General features: G+C 42.4%; 1 protein-coding gene across 2 annotated transcripts in view; it reads left to right on the forward strand.

The window, feature by feature from the left end:
* The window catches only part of CHN1 (chimerin 1), a 90310-nt gene extending 73592 nt beyond the window's left edge, over positions 1-16718 (forward strand). For both annotated transcript variants that reach the window (XM_056496841.1, XM_056496842.1), the window contains 6 exons: positions 2201-2285; positions 11417-11590; positions 12286-12363; positions 13497-13634; positions 14619-14724; positions 15792-16718. In XM_056496841.1, coding sequence (XP_056352816.1) covers positions 2201-2285; positions 11417-11590; positions 12286-12363; positions 13497-13634; positions 14619-14724; positions 15792-15963 — 753 coding nt within the window. In that variant the 3' untranslated portion in view covers positions 15964-16718. The remainder of the gene's footprint in view (positions 1-2200; positions 2286-11416; positions 11591-12285; positions 12364-13496; positions 13635-14618; positions 14725-15791) is intronic.
* Positions 16719-19110: the final 2392 nt, after the last annotated feature.

Here is a 19110-nt window from a genome sequence, read left to right on the forward strand (position 1 = left end):
CACTTAAGAGAAACTGAGCTCATTTAAAAAGTTATAGTATTAAAAATGGAGGCAAAAGGTTGGAGCAGCAGATTTGGGATGTGATAGACCCTGCAGAAGAGTTTCTAAGGAGAATCAGGAGGAGATGGAAACATACAGGCTGTGGTGGGGACCAAGATGCCAAGAAGAAAGAATGTTCACTGCTAGAACAGCCTGTTAGAGGTCAGACATCTGAGGTTCAGTGAGTATCAGCACTGGGGATGGCTCTGGAGAAGCCAGGCTGGAACTCCAGCACCTAAGGACAGCATTAGAAATGCTTCAGCAAATAGCACATTTGGTGATCTGATGTTTGGTGAATTGAAATCAGTAACCACAGAGGCACAAGGTAGGATAGTACAATTCTTTTTATTTAGAAAGAGCTAATAATGTGTCAGCCAGCATTTTAAGGAACAAAACAAAATTTCCCCCCTTTGTGCAATCAAAGATACTAAAACCAAAACAACTTACAAAACCGGAAAATACTATGAAAAGAAATTCTTTATTGTCCAGACTTTTGAAATGTCAATTTTGTTTAAATTTTCCTCAGCAGGATTTTTGAGAAGTATTTTAAAGAGGTATGTTTCAGGGGCAATTTGACCCAAAAAAAAAAATGTGATGACTGAAATTGTGCCTTCTGTTTTTTCCCTGAGAAAGTTCTGTTAGTCCTGCAGGCATTAAAGCACAATGCTTTGCTTGAGGATATTAGAATGTTCTTATTCTGGGAAGGGAACGCTGCCAAAAACCTGGATAAAGCCACAGGCTGAGGAAGAAAGTCAGAAGGATGTGGGTAGTGCAGGTGGGTAACAGAACAAATGGTGTGAAAAATCTCCTTGCGGTGAGAGGAAAAAAGAAAATGGAGAGTACAGCTGCTGACAGCCTTGTCATCGTTTGCTTTGTGGAAGTCAGCCAGAGCTGCAGGGAGAAGAGGCCTGGTGGGGCACATGTCACCTTCCAGAGGCATGTGGGATGGGTGGGGACACGGGCAAAATTGCAGATGCTGCTCTGCATTGTCATCTGTGGGGTGAGTGTCACCTGCATCCAGCTGCCTCTTACATCAGTGGTGTGGGGGACACTTGCCACCTCAGTCAGGCCAGTTTGCCTCTCAGTGTTCACAGCCAGAGCTGTGTGCAGGTGTCAGGAGCAAACATTTCCAGCAGCTCCTTCTCTTTCCTGCTCCACACTGCTCTGAGCAGGCACTGCACACATGTGAGGTTACTGCCTGCTCCCAAACCCACTCAGTAGCTGAGGAACCAAGTGGCTTCAGCCTAAAGCATTCTTACTGTATTTCACTGCAAATTTCATTTCTTTATGATCACCAGCTACTAATTTTATTTTCAGCCTGTCTTTTCTAAATAGCAGCTCAAAGCCTTTTACGCTGGCTGAGGAAGAAATTATTTTCTCTGTAAAGAATCCTGTGGTTTCCTACAGCAGGAGCTTTATCAGAATAAAATCAGAAGCAGTTAATGGTGGCTGCAGCATTTGTAACAAGCATGTGAGCTAGGAATGAAAGCAGCATTGGGGTTTTTTTCTTCTTTAGCTTTGAATTTTTTCCTGGTTCAGTGGGTTCTTTTTTTTTCATTTTGGATTTTGGATTTTCAATATGTAGCAGTAGTCTGAAGAAAATTAATTTCCTATTGGAGTTATTCTAAACTGGAAGCCTCTAGGCAAAATTGCAGTATTTCTGTGTGGCACTGGTATTTTTGCCTGGCAGGATTCTTTCCATGCAAGGTGAAATCTTGCAGCCCCTTTCCCATTTCACACAGTACCTTATGAAGGGGAGGCCATGGCAGAAGGCATTGAAAATTGAAAAGTGAAGTCTTGCTGCAAAAGCCTTGCCTTGTGGCCAGACTCCTGCCCAGACAGAGGGTGCCAAGAGGTGGGAGAAGGGCTGTGCCTGCTTCTCTGACCTGGTCTTGGAGCAGACCCCCACAGACCCAGTTCTGCTGTTCTGGATGGCTTGGGATGGAGGACTCTGGTTTTCCACACATCTGCAAGAGTCTTGGTTTTTAAATCTTTCTTAGTTCCTTTCTTCCTTTCCTGCCATGATAAAGGGAAACTTCCAGACACTGCATGTGGTACCTTCAAAGAAGAGGAATTCTGCACAGTTTACATGCATTGATACTGATGTCTGTGAAATGGTTGGGTCATTCCTGTAATTTTCCTTTCTGCTGCTGTCTTCCAGGTGCACACGTTCAGAGGCCCTCACTGGTGTGAATACTGTGCCAACTTCATGTGGGGCCTCATTGCTCAGGGAGTAAAATGTGCAGGTAACAGTTGTTCAGTGTTCTTTTCCTGAGTCATTCCTTGTGTTGTAACTCTGTAATGTCACAGACTCTGGGGACCAGGGGCCAGGCTGCTCCTTGTCCAGTGGGAGGAGGAGCTGGATCCACTCTGCTGCTGATGGCTTCAGGTACCTGTTCAGTAACTCACTGGAGTGATGCAGAGCACCCCTCGAGCATCCACAGAGAGAAGACAATCATCATCATCATGAGATTTATGTTTTTTTACTCCCACTCTTTTAGAATGAAAGAAAAATAGAAAATAGACAGATGCATAGTTAGTACTATTTCTTTTATACCATTCCATGAATTGGTAGATGTGAGAAAATCATTGGGGATCTTGGTGTGCAAGGTGGGCATGGGTAAATTCCATGTTGCTTCTGTGAAGCAGACATTCAGTTTAATTTTATATATATGACATCTCCTACCTGCAAACTGAGAAGAAAATAAGAAAAGGGATGATGAATAAGGGATGCCTACTGAAATGTTACATAAACATTCAGGTGCTGGTAGAAATGTATTACACACATGGGTATCACTGCAGGCATTTCTGGGATAAAGCCTCTCCAAAGGAAAACAGTTTGACACTTCTATTGATAAAGTTCTTCTGAAAGGAAAGGACAGTCGGCTTTCTTTCAAAGGCAAAGAAAAGGATCAAAGTGATCAAAATAGTTTGCTGTATTTAAAAAGTATTTTATGACATCCTAGCAAAGCGTATTTATAAAAATGGTGCAAAGAGATGTTGATGTATGAAGACCTGCTTATGTTGCCCTGGAAACTGAATTTTCAAGCTAATTTAAGAAAATCTGCTCTGTCTAAAGCTTTCTGAAGTCTTGTGTCAAGCAAATAAGGCTTTTTATCACAGAGCTGCAAAATAATGTAGTATTTAAAATCATTTCTAGCCACAAAGGATTGAAATATTTTTAAATGCTTCACCCATAACTATTTCAGTGCAATATTTTATTGCTACCATTGGAGTCTGTGCTGTTCAGGATGCATTAGAGAGTGCAGCTCTGTTTTAGGACATGATTATGTAAAAATGGCATTTCCTTTCTCAGTATTTTCCCTCTACTAAGAATATAGGATTGCAGCCATGTCCTCCACTAGTGTGTGAAGGTTGTAGTACTTTTTACTGCTCTTGATTTTGAGCAGTGTGTACAGTGCTAGGAGAGGAAGAGGAAGCTTGATTTTGGTTTTCTAGTCAGTATGTTTTTGATGACACTTGAATCAGTAGGTGTGCCATCTTTATTCCTTGTCTTAGATTCCTTCATTTGGGCATTTAAGAGAGATACCAAGTATTTTTCAGATTGATGGTAGGTAACTTTGATCCAGAAAAACAATAAAAATAAATGGTATGAAGGTTTGCAATGCTGCATGACACTGTGGAATTAATACTATTGCTTTTACTATTAAATCCAAAGTGCTTATTATTTTGAACTGCCTTTTTTTTTAACTGAAGTAGAGCTGATTTTTCCAGATTTACGCAGATTTTTCTAAACTGTAGGTTTCCAAAAATTTACAAAATTTGTTTTTCTTTCCTCCTTATGAGGATGGTAATAAGTGCTGCAGTATCCATTCTCCTCCTTGCAGTGTAAGGAACATATGTGTATTGGATGACTTCATAGGTTCAGAAACTATAATTAGGGCTTTCTGTCTATGTGAGGTTTCATGTCAGTGTTTGTAGCTTCCAGTAGTTTCTATGCTCTTATTTGTATTTTAAAATGCCATGTTGTACAACCATGCTTGCTGAAGTGTCAGCAAGGATTTGGGGTGGGATGAGGCTGCAGCAGTTCCCACAGCTGAGGCTGTGCAGGCAGCAGAGCCAGAGGCTGCACAGATCTGGGCTTTCAGGGAAATATTGGAGGTGCACAGACACAGAACAAGGGCCTGCGTAGCCAGTGCTAATGTACTAATGTAGGGGAGCTCAGGCTTGAGTGGTGTGAGTTTGGCAGAGTTTATGTGGTCTTACAGTGCTTCTTTTAAGAAAAAAAAAAAAAGTAATAATTTTGCTTCTGAACTGAGTCATTTTAATATGGAAACAATGAGGCACAGTAAACCAGGAGCCACATGAGGTCATTGCTTTTCAGAGTGGGTTTGTACTAAAAAAAAAATTAAAGCTTTTAGCAAGATGCAGCCCACTTGAATTCAAGTGGGGTTCAATGCTACTTCAGGGTAATCCATGAAATCTGTTTGGTGAAAATACCTACAAGCAAAACTGCATGGATCATATATAATTTTATACTTTTTAAAGCATTTGCTTTTTATAGCAAACAGTTGCACATCTGAAGAGGACTCTATTTGCAGTACAGAAGTGATAAGTTTAACAAATCGAAATTGTTTACTGCATGGGCTACTCTCAACCATTTTAAATCCTTTTCTGTGCAGAAGCACAAAAACATGCAAAAAGATAAGTGTAGGACAGTCCAAGAGCAGACAGCAAAGATAAATGTCACCCATTTCAGAAAGGAGGACGAGCCAGTGGAGAAAACAGAGCTTGTTTCTAATGGCTGATAGTTTGTTACACAAAGTAAGCCAGTCCTTTAAAAAATTATCAGCCAGAACTAAACATTCTTAAGAGTACTCATGCCATAGCAACCAGCAAGGATGCCTTAGCAAATTCAACTGGATTCATGCTTTGGTTTAGTCCAGCACGGCTGAATGTGTGTCTGTCTGCCAAAAGACAGACTTGAGTGTGTTCAGGATCTTGTCAGGTGCAGTCCTGTATTATTAAATCCTAGGGTGGATTCTCCCTAAGTTACCCTTGTTCAGGTTTTATGATAGACAAAGGAGAACTGTATCTTTTCCTTCCTTAAAGATGAGAGATAAACACACCACACTGGACACCTGATGGATGGTTATTGGTTGAAATAAGATGTTTGGTGTTATCTGGACTGCAAAGGTTTTGGGATTAATACAAACCACCAAACATGAGAAGAACTTCATTGTCTTCCAAAATTAGAACTTGGGGTGATGTCTGGGATTTGGATCCTATAAGAAATTAATTGGTGGGTGTGGCATGTAGTCTGACTTCTGCTGAAGAGACCTAGCAAAACAGGAGTAGTTTCTTTTTCCTTAAATGTCATTCTCTCAAATTTGGTCTTCATTTCATCAGCATCTTTAAAGACAGATTTGCTTCCTTAGAGGGAATCCTCATAATAAATATCTGCCCTATTGCCTCAGAGGGTCATAATTCCAACTTTTGCATCCAAGCCACAGGTCCTTAAAATTTTTGTGAGATGAAGACACATCTGTAAACAAGGAATCTGCCTTTTTTGATGGCATGCTCCATATCTAGTGTGCTTTTCTGCAAGCTTCTGCCATAAGTGGAAATGACTGAAGAAGTATTTGAAATTATAATGCCACCACTTTGTGTAAACACTGAAAGTCAGTAGAAGTTAATGAAGACCTAAGATTTTACCCCAGATCAAAATCCAGTGCATGAACTTAGAAAAATGTATTCTTAGTTACATTCCTCCTATGTAAAGCTCTCCCATGTTCATGGGGCTCATCCCACTGCCTGGAATATGTTCAGAAGAGAAACTATAACAATTTTCAAAGAAAATTTGCAGATGTGCACCAGAGAGTTCTTTTTATGAATGATACAAACACGTAACAAGCAGTAGCATTACCAGAATAGTGTGTTCTCAGACACAGCTGCCCCATTTCCTTTGCTATTTGTTTTGCCTTGCTATGAAATCTTCTGTGTTGGACAGCCTTGTGTTGCTCCACTGCTGTGTAAGGATGGAGGAGAGCACAAAGGAGCCTGTCCATCCTCAGGCACTGATTGTGCAGGCAGAGTGCTCACGCTTTCCCTGCCTGGAAGAACAGCTGATGCTCTTGTGACTGAAGTCAGCAAAGGGAAAGGCAAGGTGTTCTCATCACACTGCCCACTCCCAAGGTATTTTGCATGGCTCAGTCATGAAAAGCTTCCCTTCTGCCCACGCTTGTGCCTTAAAAACACATCCAAGCTCCTTCTGGGATGAGCACTCATATTCTGCTGCTTGGAGAATGCCAGGCACAGACAATCAGCCCAGGGAAAGGCCAAAGAGCAAAGCAAAGCTGCAGTGGTCAGGGCAGTGGGAAGGGGACTGGTCAGCAGCCCCTGCCCAGCACAGCAGGTGCTGATGCTGTTGGAGATGTGTGCTGCCTGACAAGCTGTTCCACCAGCTCAGATCTGGTGGTGTTCCTGCAAGGAATGAATTTTGAAATGCTAATCAGACAGCAGAGCCTTGCTTCAGAGCTGTTCCCAAGGGGAAGCTGTTCTGCAGCTATATATTCTTGAAACTGTAAGTCCTAAAAGCAGCTTTGTCTCCAAGCCCACTCAGACCTGGAAGCCTTGAGCAAGCCAGTGGCCCAGCCAGGGAGCTGTCGAGGAGGTAGGCAGGTGTCATGGCAGGAAACCAGGGAAGTTCTTGAACAAACTGGCTCTAATCTTTCAAAACTTCCATAAAATGAAACCATAGTCACTAAACATTTTGGAGGCACAAATATAAGTATTCTTTTGATTTGAGATAGGGGAATATTGGCTGGTTTGATGCGGTTTTTTCCCTTCCATTTCATCATCCTGATTTTTCAGTAGCATTAGGTAATTTTGTTGCCAAGTAACTAGCTGCCCTCTTGAAATTCCTTTCTTAAAATAATGCACCCTGTAGAGCATGATACAGTGGTGTGGATGTAAGCAGGTTTGAGGGAGCATACTTGTATGTTTGGAAGCAATTTTTGCCATGGGGCTGCTTAGTGAAGTGGCTGAAGGCTCTGGTGGGACCAGGGTTGTTCCCAGATGTGCTTTGCAGATGAACACATAGCACATGTTTGGGGCACTGTGGCAGCTCCAGTGTGGCCACCCAAAGCTGCAGCAGCCATGCAGCTGAGGAGGAGGAGGGCAGACCTTCACAGCACCCCACTGGATTGTGCTTGGAAGCACAGAGTGCAGCACGTGGGGCCACTGGGGCTGCTGCCTTCACTTGCCTGTTGGAACACACTGCATCCAGCAAAACAGAAAGCATTGCTCCCTCTGCTACAGAAAGAGTGTTAATTTTTTTAAGAAAAGCTACAAGCTCATGAGTGATGTATGAGAGAAATGTCTTTCTAACCTATTCACCCTTGCAAGAAGGAACTATGCCAGTACTTTGTGCTTGTGCAGGGCTCAATCTTCCTGTGTCAGCTCAGGTGTGAGGCTGTTTCTCTGTCTGGTAGTGCTGCAGTGAACCAGCCCAAAGTGCGAGCACTGCAGCTCCACCCTCCTACACTTACCACAAACCTCAGAAGAGTCTTTTAAGACTTCTTGCAGACAATGTAAATCTACCCTTTAGCTCTTAAAGCTGCTCTTCAGTGATAGAATGCATCAATTTGGGGGTGATAATTCGGGCATATAATTAGAGTGACGTATGTAGCACATGGTATTGTTCTGATGGAGCATGATCAGCAGCCATGTTAGCCAATAAATCATAAACCAAAGGAAATCTAAAACTGACTGAAGTCAAATCAACAGTATAACAAAACACGACAGCTAAGTGTATTTTGGTCTCTACAAATATTTGTAATGTGTTCATGGGGCAGCAGTAACATACATCTATCTCTTGGCTCTGCTCATGCATTTAATATGAACATGTTATTTGTTCTCTTGGCCCAGTGGACTAACATCAGTATTAGCTGTTTCTATAACATTACCAAACCTTCTTCTAGGCATTGTAGGAAACTATTGTCAGGCTGGTATTAAATTTATTACTTCTCATAGAAGTAATGTCACAGCCCATGTGAACTCCTAGATCAATAAGCTGTTAAAGCCAGGGCAGCTTATCACCGGCTTTCAAACCTGTCATCTAAAATTACTTTCTGCGCACCCTCGTTAAATTTCCAAACTTCCTATAAACTCTTGAATTTATGACTGCATTGGGTTTGATCCATGTGGTATACTTGAAAAGTGGCCACAGTTTGATAGCGCTGTAAAAGGAATAGTAAGAGTGACTTACAATTCTGCTTCTGAGAAATCATCTCTATAAGGAGAAACTGATTAACCGAAGTCAGCAGAAGTTTTACTATTGACCTGCAAGAACTCACGACTGCATCTTTTACATCTGTCCTAAATTATTCTAGGATTTATCAGCAGGTACAATGCTTTAGGGGAATTTCTCTGAAGCTCCTCACCAGCCAGTACGTTCTGTAAGAAATGGGTAAGGCTCCTGGTTACTTTAGATCCAGAGTAAAGCTGCTATTCTGGATTTATTTTGACATAATGAAAAGTAAATAGACTTTGAGTTTGAAATTAAATTGATCCTCTTGGTCTTAATGAACCCAGCCAAATTATGAAGCTCATGTGTAAAAAAAAGGCAAGCAGTCCTAAGACTTTACCCCACGGCAGCACACGGGGAGATTCAGGACTTGGCTTCCCTCTTCTTTCCTACTTGATTCTAGAATAATGGCTTTTGGCCATTTCAAAGCAATTGCAGTGAGAACAGAGGACATTTTATTATTATTATTATTTGATAGTATTGAGTTTGCAGTACAATTCCTGTAGTTCAATACTAACAGGTAAGTTGTGTTTAGTTAAGTACAAGACCAGGATATTCCCAGTGCTCTGTGGAGAGGAGGAGTGACCTCCTGCCATGGTGCTTTTTACCTTGGTGGGGTTAGCAAGACATCATCCTTAGTTATCAGCTGGACCAGAGATGAGTGAAGTGACTGAGACATGGAAGTATTGTCAGCTGGGCTTAGAGGCCCACTTGGTTCAGGAAGCACAGCACTGCTGAGTTTCAGGTTCTTCACTGGAAAAAAATACCAAATTCACTAAAATCACCTTGATATATTTACTGATATGAAATTGCTAAACTTAAGATGGTTTTCTGTGCTTACATAAGAGGAAAGAAGCCTTAGTTATTACAAGGACACCACACAGCCCAGTAATACTGAACATAAGGCTCACATGTTTTCTAAAGATTAGGTATCTGAAATATTTCCAGGTTTTAAATGTTTCTCAGGAATGTTGTTAAGCCCTTAAGCAGTGGTTGGTACATAAAATCTAATCAAGTGCAAAGGAAGAACAAGGGAGAGGAGAAAAGTTGACTTCTGCATTTGTAATTATTATTCTGGGATTAATGAGGTCAGATTCAAAGCCTGTCTGACTCTATGGGATTAGCAATAACACAATTACTGTCAGAAACAAGATTTTCACAATGAAAACATCTCTGTAAATTGATATTTTAAGAATAGAAGCTTTCTTGTATATAAATATAATTAAGATTATCTCAGTCAAAGCAATAATTTAAGTCAAGTGTAAAATACTTGGGAGTATGTGTTTTTTCTTCTTTTTTGTGTATTTTATTCTTAATGATCCTTGGGTTTCCAGAAACATAACTCTGAGCTATATTGCTGTCTGTGTGAAGCAGCTAATTTGCACTCACAGAATGCTTCATGAGTTCTCATAAGTGAGGTGCTGCCATTCCAGTTTTGTAGACATCATTTTTGATAGACAGGTATTTCATGCTTGTTGGAAGAGGTGATTCTTGAGGCAGTTTTAGGAATTATATGTACAATAATTACATTTGCATTTGTAAATACTATTATTGCAATGTTAAGGTTTATTCCTAAATAAAGGAAGTCAAGATTTAGGATTTCCTATGTGGTCTCAATTTACTTTCTTTATGTGTTTGTTAAGATGCTGTCTCTAATTATTTGACTATTATTTTTTACTCCTCAATTTTGTCTTTATTTTGAAAGCAGACTGCTTTAATAGCACCTATTCAGTATTTTGTCTTCTTGTTTTTAAAAGTTCTGGTCTTACTAATGACACAGCATTCAACCCTTACACTAAAGAAGAGTAATTTTACCTGTGCATTTCCACATTCATTGATTTGGTTCCATGAGACCCAGAGGAGACAAGAACAGCTTCTCCTCACCATGTTACAGCTGGAGCAGTGACTCTCTGAAGGGCTCAGGTCACACATTTCGGTGAATGTGGGTCCCCTATTTAAAGCACAGAGACCTGGTTCATGGCACAGAATTGCATTCAGGAGGGAAATTCAGCTCCCTGCCCATGTGCTCCCCACTCCTCACCAGGGAGATCACTCCTGCAGAGAAATACCTCAAGAGAATTCTAATCAGCCATTTCATCTGCATCAGGATCTGTGCAAGTTTTGATGGATTGGAGGTGACATGCCAAACTTTAATTGCAACCAGAGGATCCTAAGTGACAAATCTGGTTGCTTTATAGGCCTTTTAAGTAAACAAAGTGCTTTTAGCAGCAGGCTGCAGCTGACTTAGTGGAAATTAAACTTAGCCATGAATTCTGGGGTTTACTGTTTTGGAAAGAACTAAGTCAAATAACTTGGAGCTTTAATGAAAGTACAAGTATTGGCAAAATCAGCTAGAACAAAATATGAAGGGATTCTCAGCAGATAGATACCCAGTGAGAGAAGAAAGTAGATTTTCATGAAGGCATTGATCCTTCAAGCTCCTACCCCCTGTAATCCTGTGACAACGCAGGGCACTTGGCAGGGCAGGGAGTGCAGGAATGCTTGCAGAGCAGCAGTCCCTGTGAGCTCCAGCACAGCAGCTGCCCTCACTGGGATGTGGTGCTGGGCTTGGCTCTTTCCTGGCCAGCACCTGGGAGTCTGCATGGCAGAGCAGGAGAGGTGGCACTGCAAGCAGTACCAGGGTCAGTGCCAGGGGCCAGCTCATGTAGAGGGGTTGTAGCCTGTTTGTAACCCAGTCCCTATCTTCATCTCCCCCAGATGGTGTCTAAAGTGCCTGATCCAGGACTATGAAAATGAAGGTGTTAGGAAATCCCCAGTAACTTGGGAGAAAAGTCTTCATTGTGACACCAGTGTATGTAATGGTGGGGAACGTAATTGACCCCTAACTCCTGATTTGAAAAAACGTGTGGAAAGATTGTCACTCTGTGTTAGACCTTCTAGAAACAGAAGAAGTGTCTTGGGTAGCCCTGTGACTTCAGGGCTGTCCCTGCCTCAGGTATTTGATACTTAAGGGCCCTGAAGAGAAGAGTTGTAACTGTTGTGAGCTGAGGTCAGATCCTGCTGGAGTCATTTGTCCTCCACAGCACTGATATCAGAATACATTTTCAGTGAACACCAGCCTAATCATGTTTTCATTTTTTCTCTCAGATTGTGGTTTAAATGTGCACAAGCAATGTTCCAAGATGGTCCCAAATGACTGCAAGCCAGACCTGAAGCATGTCAAAAAAGTGTACAGCTGTGACCTTACCACGCTAGTAAAAGCACATTTCACCAAGAGACCAATGGTGGTGGATATGTGCATTAGGGAAATTGAATCTAGAGGTAAGGCATCCTTAATGGACTTTTGTTGCTTTACTGATAATCCATTTAGATTGATCTGGGTCATCTGGGTTTCTGCTGGATGTATGGTTGCTCAAAACAGATTTGCACAAGACGTTTTATGACTGGCAATTAGCCTGCACAGCTAATATTATACTGTGCATTATTTCATGGTTCATACCATTTATAATTTTTATAGATTCTGCTAGAAATTGCTTAATGGGAAGCTACTGCTTTGTAGTTACTTATTAGTGCCTATCTTTCCAGTAATATATTCATTTAAAAATTAAATGAATGTGGCAAAACAAAGGGGGCTCATATTAATATGTTCACTCTTGCTAGTTTCCCTAGCCCACACTGAGTAACCTTTTCTAGAATAAGGGTGTTTGTTTTTATTCTGAAATAATGACTGATCATCGAGCATGTTAATCTGAGTTATTTTTAAATGAGTTGTAATTGGTTTAGAATGTTCCTTCAGCTCTGAAGTCATTTAGTGCTGATAGAACAAGGCGTCTACTGCAATGGTCAGGGTTAAAAACCCAGGATCAGGTTTCATTCTGGAAGAAAAACCTGATAAGGCTTTTAAAGCATGCCTGCTTTTTCTGCCTTAAATGAAAAACTTAACAAGGGAAGAACCAGGTGGAAGGCAACTGTAAAAATCAGGACTAATTTTAATCTTGTTAAAATGTTCATTGCAGGTCTTAATTCTGAAGGACTGTACAGAGTCTCAGGATTTAGTGATCTTATCGAAGATGTCAAAATGGCATTTGACAGAGGTACAGTCTTTCCTGCATGCTGGAACTTGGTGCTGATGTATAAAATACACCCAGCTTTTCTGCAGAGCCTCTGTCTCACGCTCCACTGCACCAGTGGTCTGAAGGAGTCCGACGGCTGTGCTGGCAGGAGGGGAGGCTCCCCATCAGAAAAGCATATCAGCTTCACTTTGGCCTTTATTACAAAAATCTACTTTTCTCCTTCCATCAGTATCTGTGCTTCAGTAACCATGTGTGTAGGAAGGACAAAGCTTTGTGAACTACTGCCCTAGTTTGCAAGTCAAACTGTGCTCGGAGGGGTGGGGGAGGGATAGAGGGTGAGTGGTGAAGTGCCTTAAGTGAGCTGTGCAACTTAAATCCATCTTTCTGGATGAAAGCTCCAAAATAATAAGATGAATGCAATAGTGCAAACAAAGTTTGAATTATCACAGACTAAAAGAAGGTCACTGAGAACAAACTCCTCTCTATGAGAAAAGACAGTGGGAAAATTAAAGTCTTTCCAGCTGCAGTCCCTCTATCCCAGTAGAAATCAAGGCCAGAATCTGTGCTGGAAGCTCTCTTTCCTGTTTGTCTGGAGGACTGGACCAATTCAGACAACATCTGCAGTGTTAGCAGGGTGGGGACATGCTGGAGAAGCCAAGTTCTGGATCTGTGTCTGCTGCAGTTTGGAGTAGGTAGTTTGTTGTAGTTAAGTGGTGAACACGTGTTTTTCCCTATAAAACAGGGGAGCTGTGGACAAAGCTGGTTTTCTGCCTTTTACGTTTTTTCCCAGACTCCCTGATTTTTCATTCAGTGCTGATGAATATGTTGTTTTGCAATGCAGTGTGCTAAACGTCCACACATTAATAAAAGACAGATACTGCTACTGGCAGGCAGGTTTAAAAAAAAATCCAAAGTGTATTTTTAGTCATTATTTGAAACAAAGGAAAGATATGTTACTTTATAAAATGCTTGAGATTTTCACCCTGAAACCATGAACATCACAGTCCAGTAACTCTGTTTAAGTTATGAAAGCCAAATTCTGTAGTCGTGTCCTTTGAAATGTTTGCTTAAGCGAGTTACTATTTTTCTTTTGAATGCTGCTTTATATCTGTTTACATTTCCAAGGCTTTAATATTGGTGCCTTCTCCACACAGATGGGGAAAAAGCTGATATTTCTGTGAATATGTATGAAGATATCAATATTATCACTGGTGCACTTAAACTGTACTTCAGGGATTTGCCAATTCCACTCATCACGTATGATGCCTACCCAAAGTTTATAGAGTCTGCAAGTAAGTATAGCACATTTTTTGTCTGCTTTTCTTTCTTAGCTCTTTTTCCTTTTTGTGCAGGACTGTGCTATTCATTTTATAGCTGTCCCATCAGCTCTTACCCTGCATGCCCAGTTTAGTAAAGCTTGCAGGATTAAACATGCAGTGCACATTACAGCCTGACCGCGTGATGCTCCGTGACCATGGTTATATTTTCCTTTGCCTTTGTCACCAGGAATGTTTCCTTTTCATCACACATTATGGATTACATCACTTGTGTGTCTTGCATGAGTCCTGGGTACTTGACAGTGATATTTAAAGTCTGTTTGGTTTATGTTGCCAGAAAGAAGGTGATTTATGGAAATGTTTAGAAATAAGACATCGTTTGTTTCTGGAGTTGTCCATTTTGAGTGTTTTCATAAGCTGATAACCACTCATCATCCCAAAGCCACCTTTGGGGCTGGCCTTGCAGAAAGTGGGTCTACAAGCACGGCAGTAAGCCCAGCTGGAACATCTCTCCCAAACATCCTGGCTGCCTGAAGCATTTCTGTGCTGTGCTCTCACCAGCCACACATGGAAAGGTGTGAGGTATCCGTGGGTAGGAAGCAAGGACTGCATGCTGGCCTTACAGCTCCTTTGGAGAAGGCTGTTTCCAAGTCATATGGAGACAGCCAAAAGCACTGATGGCAAAGTTCCCACTACCTTCTGCTCTCCTAGAGCTGCACCTGTAGATTATTTGTGCAAAACCAGTCCAGTCAGCAAAGATTGCCAGAGGATTTTTTTGTAGTGGGCTGCAGGAAGTCTTTCAGTGGAGTGCAGTTTGCTGTGGGAAGTTTTCTTTGTGCAAAGTCACATCCTTCACTCTGAGCATCTCTTTGGACAGACAAATCCTCCATGAGTAATCCAGCAGAGCTGAGACCCTATCTCCTATGCAGGCCACCAGTTTGCCTTTCTGTGTGTGAGTTCTGGCTGTCCGTGGGTGACAGTTGAACATCTGTGTTTCAGAAACCGCGGATCCGGATGAACAGCTGGAAATTCTCCACGAGGCGCTGAAGCTGCTGCCGCCTGCACACTGTGAAACACTACGGTATCTCATGGCACATCTGAAGAGGTGGGTGAATAGCTGCAAAGAGCTCTAAGCCACACCCATTTTTAGCAAAGGTCCACGCTAGCAGCTCCACAAAAGTCTGGTCGAGGCTCACCACATCCTGGAGAGGGCCTGTGGCAGGAGTGGTACCGCGCACCAGAGCGAAGCTCAGACACGGGATTGTCCCTTGCAAAGAAAACCAAGGTGGCATGTTAGGGTGTCCACTTTAGCTTCTCAAGTGACATAAGCTTACTGCCAATATGTAAGAAAAACTACTTATTTTAAGTGCTCTTCTGCCTTTTTTCATTTTATAGTTCTTCTACAAGTAGGACTATGTTGACTCTGCTGAGTGCCTCAGGCAAAATTCAGCTACTGAGTTTCTGCCTGATTTGTTCCTGTATTTCAATGACATTTCCAGTGGGTGTTTTAAAGCGGACAAAGGGATGAGAGACATAGGAACAAAAAATTCTACCTAACAGCTTGTGAAGTGTGAAGTTAAATTTTCCTCACCCTGTTCAAGATTAGCTGTTGCTGCTCTGCCTAGCAAGTTACTTTTGCACATCATATTTCTGGTATAGGTGAATGATAAGGTGGAAAAGTGACAAAATGCACTATTTTTAAAGTTCTGTTTAATGCTTTGCTAGAGTGAGCTGTGCTGCTCGACAGGCTGTTGTCTTGCTGCTGGATTCAGGTAATCAGACACAGCTCCTTTATTTGGAATACTTACAGACTGGAGACACAGCAACTTAGTACATCAGTCTGACTTGTTTTCAGAAAAAAAAACTGAGGCAGAAAGGGAGAAACAGAAGAAGAATCTGGAGTTTGTAGTTTTTGTATACCAAAGGGCTTGTTCATGCAGTGCAAGTGAGCACAATGTGTGTGCTCTGAGGAGGACAGACACTGACTCACCACACCCACACAGCCTTTGCTTTCACTCGCTCCCAGGTGTTTCACCTGACACTCCCATGTGTGACCTGCTAGAAACAGTGGGGGAAAGGCACATTTTTGTCCAGTTTTCCTGTTTTTCAATCATGTGCAGGCGTGGTGTGGCACAGAAGAAATGTGAGAATCACTGGGTTTTTTTTTTACAGAGTAACACTCCATGAAAAGGAAAACCTGATGAGTGCAGAAAACCTGGGCATAGTTTTTGGACCAACCCTTATGAGAGCGCCGGAGCTGGACGCGATGGCTGCCCTGAACGACATCCGCTATCAGAGACTTGTGGTGGAGATGCTTATAAAAAATGAAGACATTTTATTTTGAATATTTTGGGGGTTTTGTAATAAAAAAGGAAGCAACAGTGTTCTATGGATGAAGGAATATTTTAAAGTAATTTAATGGCTCTTGTTACTGAATTCCATATTTGCTAGAGCTTTCGATGTATTCAGGATAAAAATGAAGGAACTCTTTGTCGTTTCTGTAGTGCCATTCAGCTGATGTTGAAAAAGGTTAACACATACTTTCCAGTACTAGTAATCCTGGGTGTTTATCATGTTGAAATAAAAAACAAAATGCCTAAAGCTATTGCATGATTTGCTCCCTGTTCTCCCTGTTCTGGTGAGACTCATTCCATGAAGAAAACAACTGAACTGGTGCAGCATCTTTGTTCTGGATAGTTTGTGATTGTAATTCAGCATGTTTCTCCGTGTAAACCTGTTGTGAATTTGCTTTTTTGTTCTATGTAATTGGTTTCTGATACTAAAAAGAAGGCAGACTTATGTGAAATGGAGCCTCTGGCCATTTATTGACATTTCATATTCTTCTCTTCCACTTTTGGGGCTGATTTCTTCTTGGGTTTCTTTCCATTTTTTCATCATATAGTAATTTGTTTTTAACAGAAGCAAAACTGTACTTTAAATGTTACTTTAAATAATTCTCCATGATGTTTATGGTGGTTGCAGTGAAATCTGCAATACTGAACAGTGTTCCTTTATTATTATTGCTATTTCAATTGTAATTTTGTATTTTTATCTGGCATGCATATATTAATTTATTAAATTTTGCTTTTAGAACTCTAACATTATGGTTTTTATTTTTACTTACTGAACTTATTTCAAAAATACTGATTGTTTTGTTTCTTACGTTGGCACTTCAACACTGAACAACCTCTGACTTAAAGAAATGAGTTAGAGTTTTACCAGTTTTGACAAGACTATTCAAAGTATTTTGGGTCCTGACACGTTGCTAAGGTTCCCACAAGTTCCTGTCTACTTTGAAAATTCCTTTCTTCCTTGTCCAAGATGCCACTGAAGAAGGCTTCAGAACTCTTAAATAAACCAAGAAAAGTATTGGCAATCCATCTACTACTCCATAAAACATATCTATTGTTATAATTGCCTCTTTGTGAGCTGGAATGGCAGTTTACAATTAACAGCTGTAGCTGCCCACGGTAGATGGATACAACACCAAATTCCAAATGCACACCCATCCCAGAACATTTGCTTTGCACTTCAAGTGCTCAGTTCTGTGCCCTGCAAACACCACCTGGAGCAGGGGGAGAGCAGGGAGGAATAATCCCCTGGTGATCAGAGCCAGCTGTGCTGGCAGCAATAAGGTGCCACACTGCAGCCCACCCTGCCTTGCATGTCTGGCTAGGAGAAGAGAGGAGAGGTGAGATGGTGGCTCTGCTGCAGCTCTGCTGGACTGGGGATTGAAGGATCCCAGGAGTTGGGGATGTACACTGGTAATGTACATGTGGGGAATGCTGCTCTGGGCTGGGGCTGCTGGGGAGGCAGAATAGGGAAGTTTTGAGGGAATCTAAAGTATGGTTTGGTTTGAGGTTTTTTTCAGTCATCTGTTGTATTAAAAGTGGCTTGCTGTTATAATCCCTGTACTAATTAGTGCACATTATCACTTTATTTATGGCAATGAACTGCAACAGATGGAAAACTCCATGTCTCTGACCACAGCCTTGCCTCCCCCCAGCCCAAAAGGAGTGGCCCATCTGCTGCTCAGTCACATCTGCCTTGCACTCCAGCAGCCACACATGTTCACCACTACCTTGCTCCAGGCCAGCTCCTAAACAGGCTGTATCTCCCTGCTGCCCTGACACTTGGTGATGCATTGCCTCACTCAGCCCTGGTTCTGGAAGGCTCCTCAGGCCATCCATCCCTCCTGCCTTCCCTTGGGGATCCTTGGCTGGCCCTTTGCAGTGTCCTGTCACTGCACCCAGCTCTCAGCCCCTGGCCATGGCAGCACTTGGATGTCCTCAGCTCTGTGATCAGGAGAAGGGATGCTTTTCCCAGGTAGTGCTGGTGGGTGTTGCACTGCAGTGTTAGCAGTGCCCATTCTGTGCTTGCCCTGGCAACCAGTGCTGTCACAGCAGCATCCTGTTCCCAAAGCAGCCAGCAGGAGCTGGCACAGGCAGGGCTGTGCCACAGCAGCTCTGGTGTGGTGGTGGCTTACCCTGGGCAAAAGGCAGCTCTTGTTCCTCAGTGCTGTGCAAGTAAACCTGAACTTGGTAGCTGTAGTTCCCTTTTCTAAAGCATGTAGCAGGAAGCATGTAGCAAATAGCAGTAATTAGGATAATCAGCTTTTCTTCTGGTGTGAAATACCCAGCTTCTCTGCCTCAGTACAACAGGCAGGTGCTGCTGGCACAGCTGCTCCCTTGCTTTGCTGCAGGTGCTTTCAGCTGCATTTAGAAGCAGTGGTGGCCAGAGAGAGGAAAGACTGCCAGAAATAGCCAGCCTAGATTTGCTCTGGGGATGGTCAATGCACACTGGGCAAACGAGGTTTGGTAGCTACTCGTGAGCACCAGCCTCCTGCTGGAGATGCCCCTCTCAAGCACAGTTTAACAAGTGATCATAATAATGGAGGTTTCTGCAGGAAAGGAGGGAAACCTAAATGGGGAGCCACTGCTGAAAGAAAAAACAAAAAACCCAAACATACATACACACAAAAAGACAAAGCCAGAGCAAGCAAAGACCCTGCAACCCCTCATACCCTCCACAAGCCCATGCCAAGAAGCACAGCTTCCCCCGATGCCCTCGCCCCGCTGCCCCTGAGCAGAGGCAGCAGCACAGCTCGGGGTCAGGCAGCCAGGCCCTGCTGGTATTAACACCCTCTGCTCTCCCCAGCCTCACATTCTGATGGGCTGTGAGGGAAACTGCCTGCCAAGGGATGACACAGCTTCAGAACGAGTTTAACACCAGGTAATATCAATATTCAGCTAATTAAGGCAGACACTGTGTGCCAACCACCCTGCTCACCCCATGTGGAACAGAGCTGCCCTACAGTGCACATCTCTTAGGTTCCAGTGTGTGGGGCATGTGCTGTGTTAGGGTCAGGAATGTGGGATGGAGGACCCCAGGGCTTTCTTGACTTAGAATTCCAGGAATCTGTATGCAGTGACTTTTCTTTATTCTCTTTAATTGTATTATTTTATTAAGTGCGTAGGTGAAAGCCTCCATT

This window comes from Oenanthe melanoleuca, chromosome 7, assembly GCF_029582105.1.
Source record: "Oenanthe melanoleuca isolate GR-GAL-2019-014 chromosome 7, OMel1.0, whole genome shotgun sequence".
Taxonomy (NCBI): Eukaryota; Metazoa; Chordata; class Aves; order Passeriformes; family Muscicapidae; genus Oenanthe; species Oenanthe melanoleuca.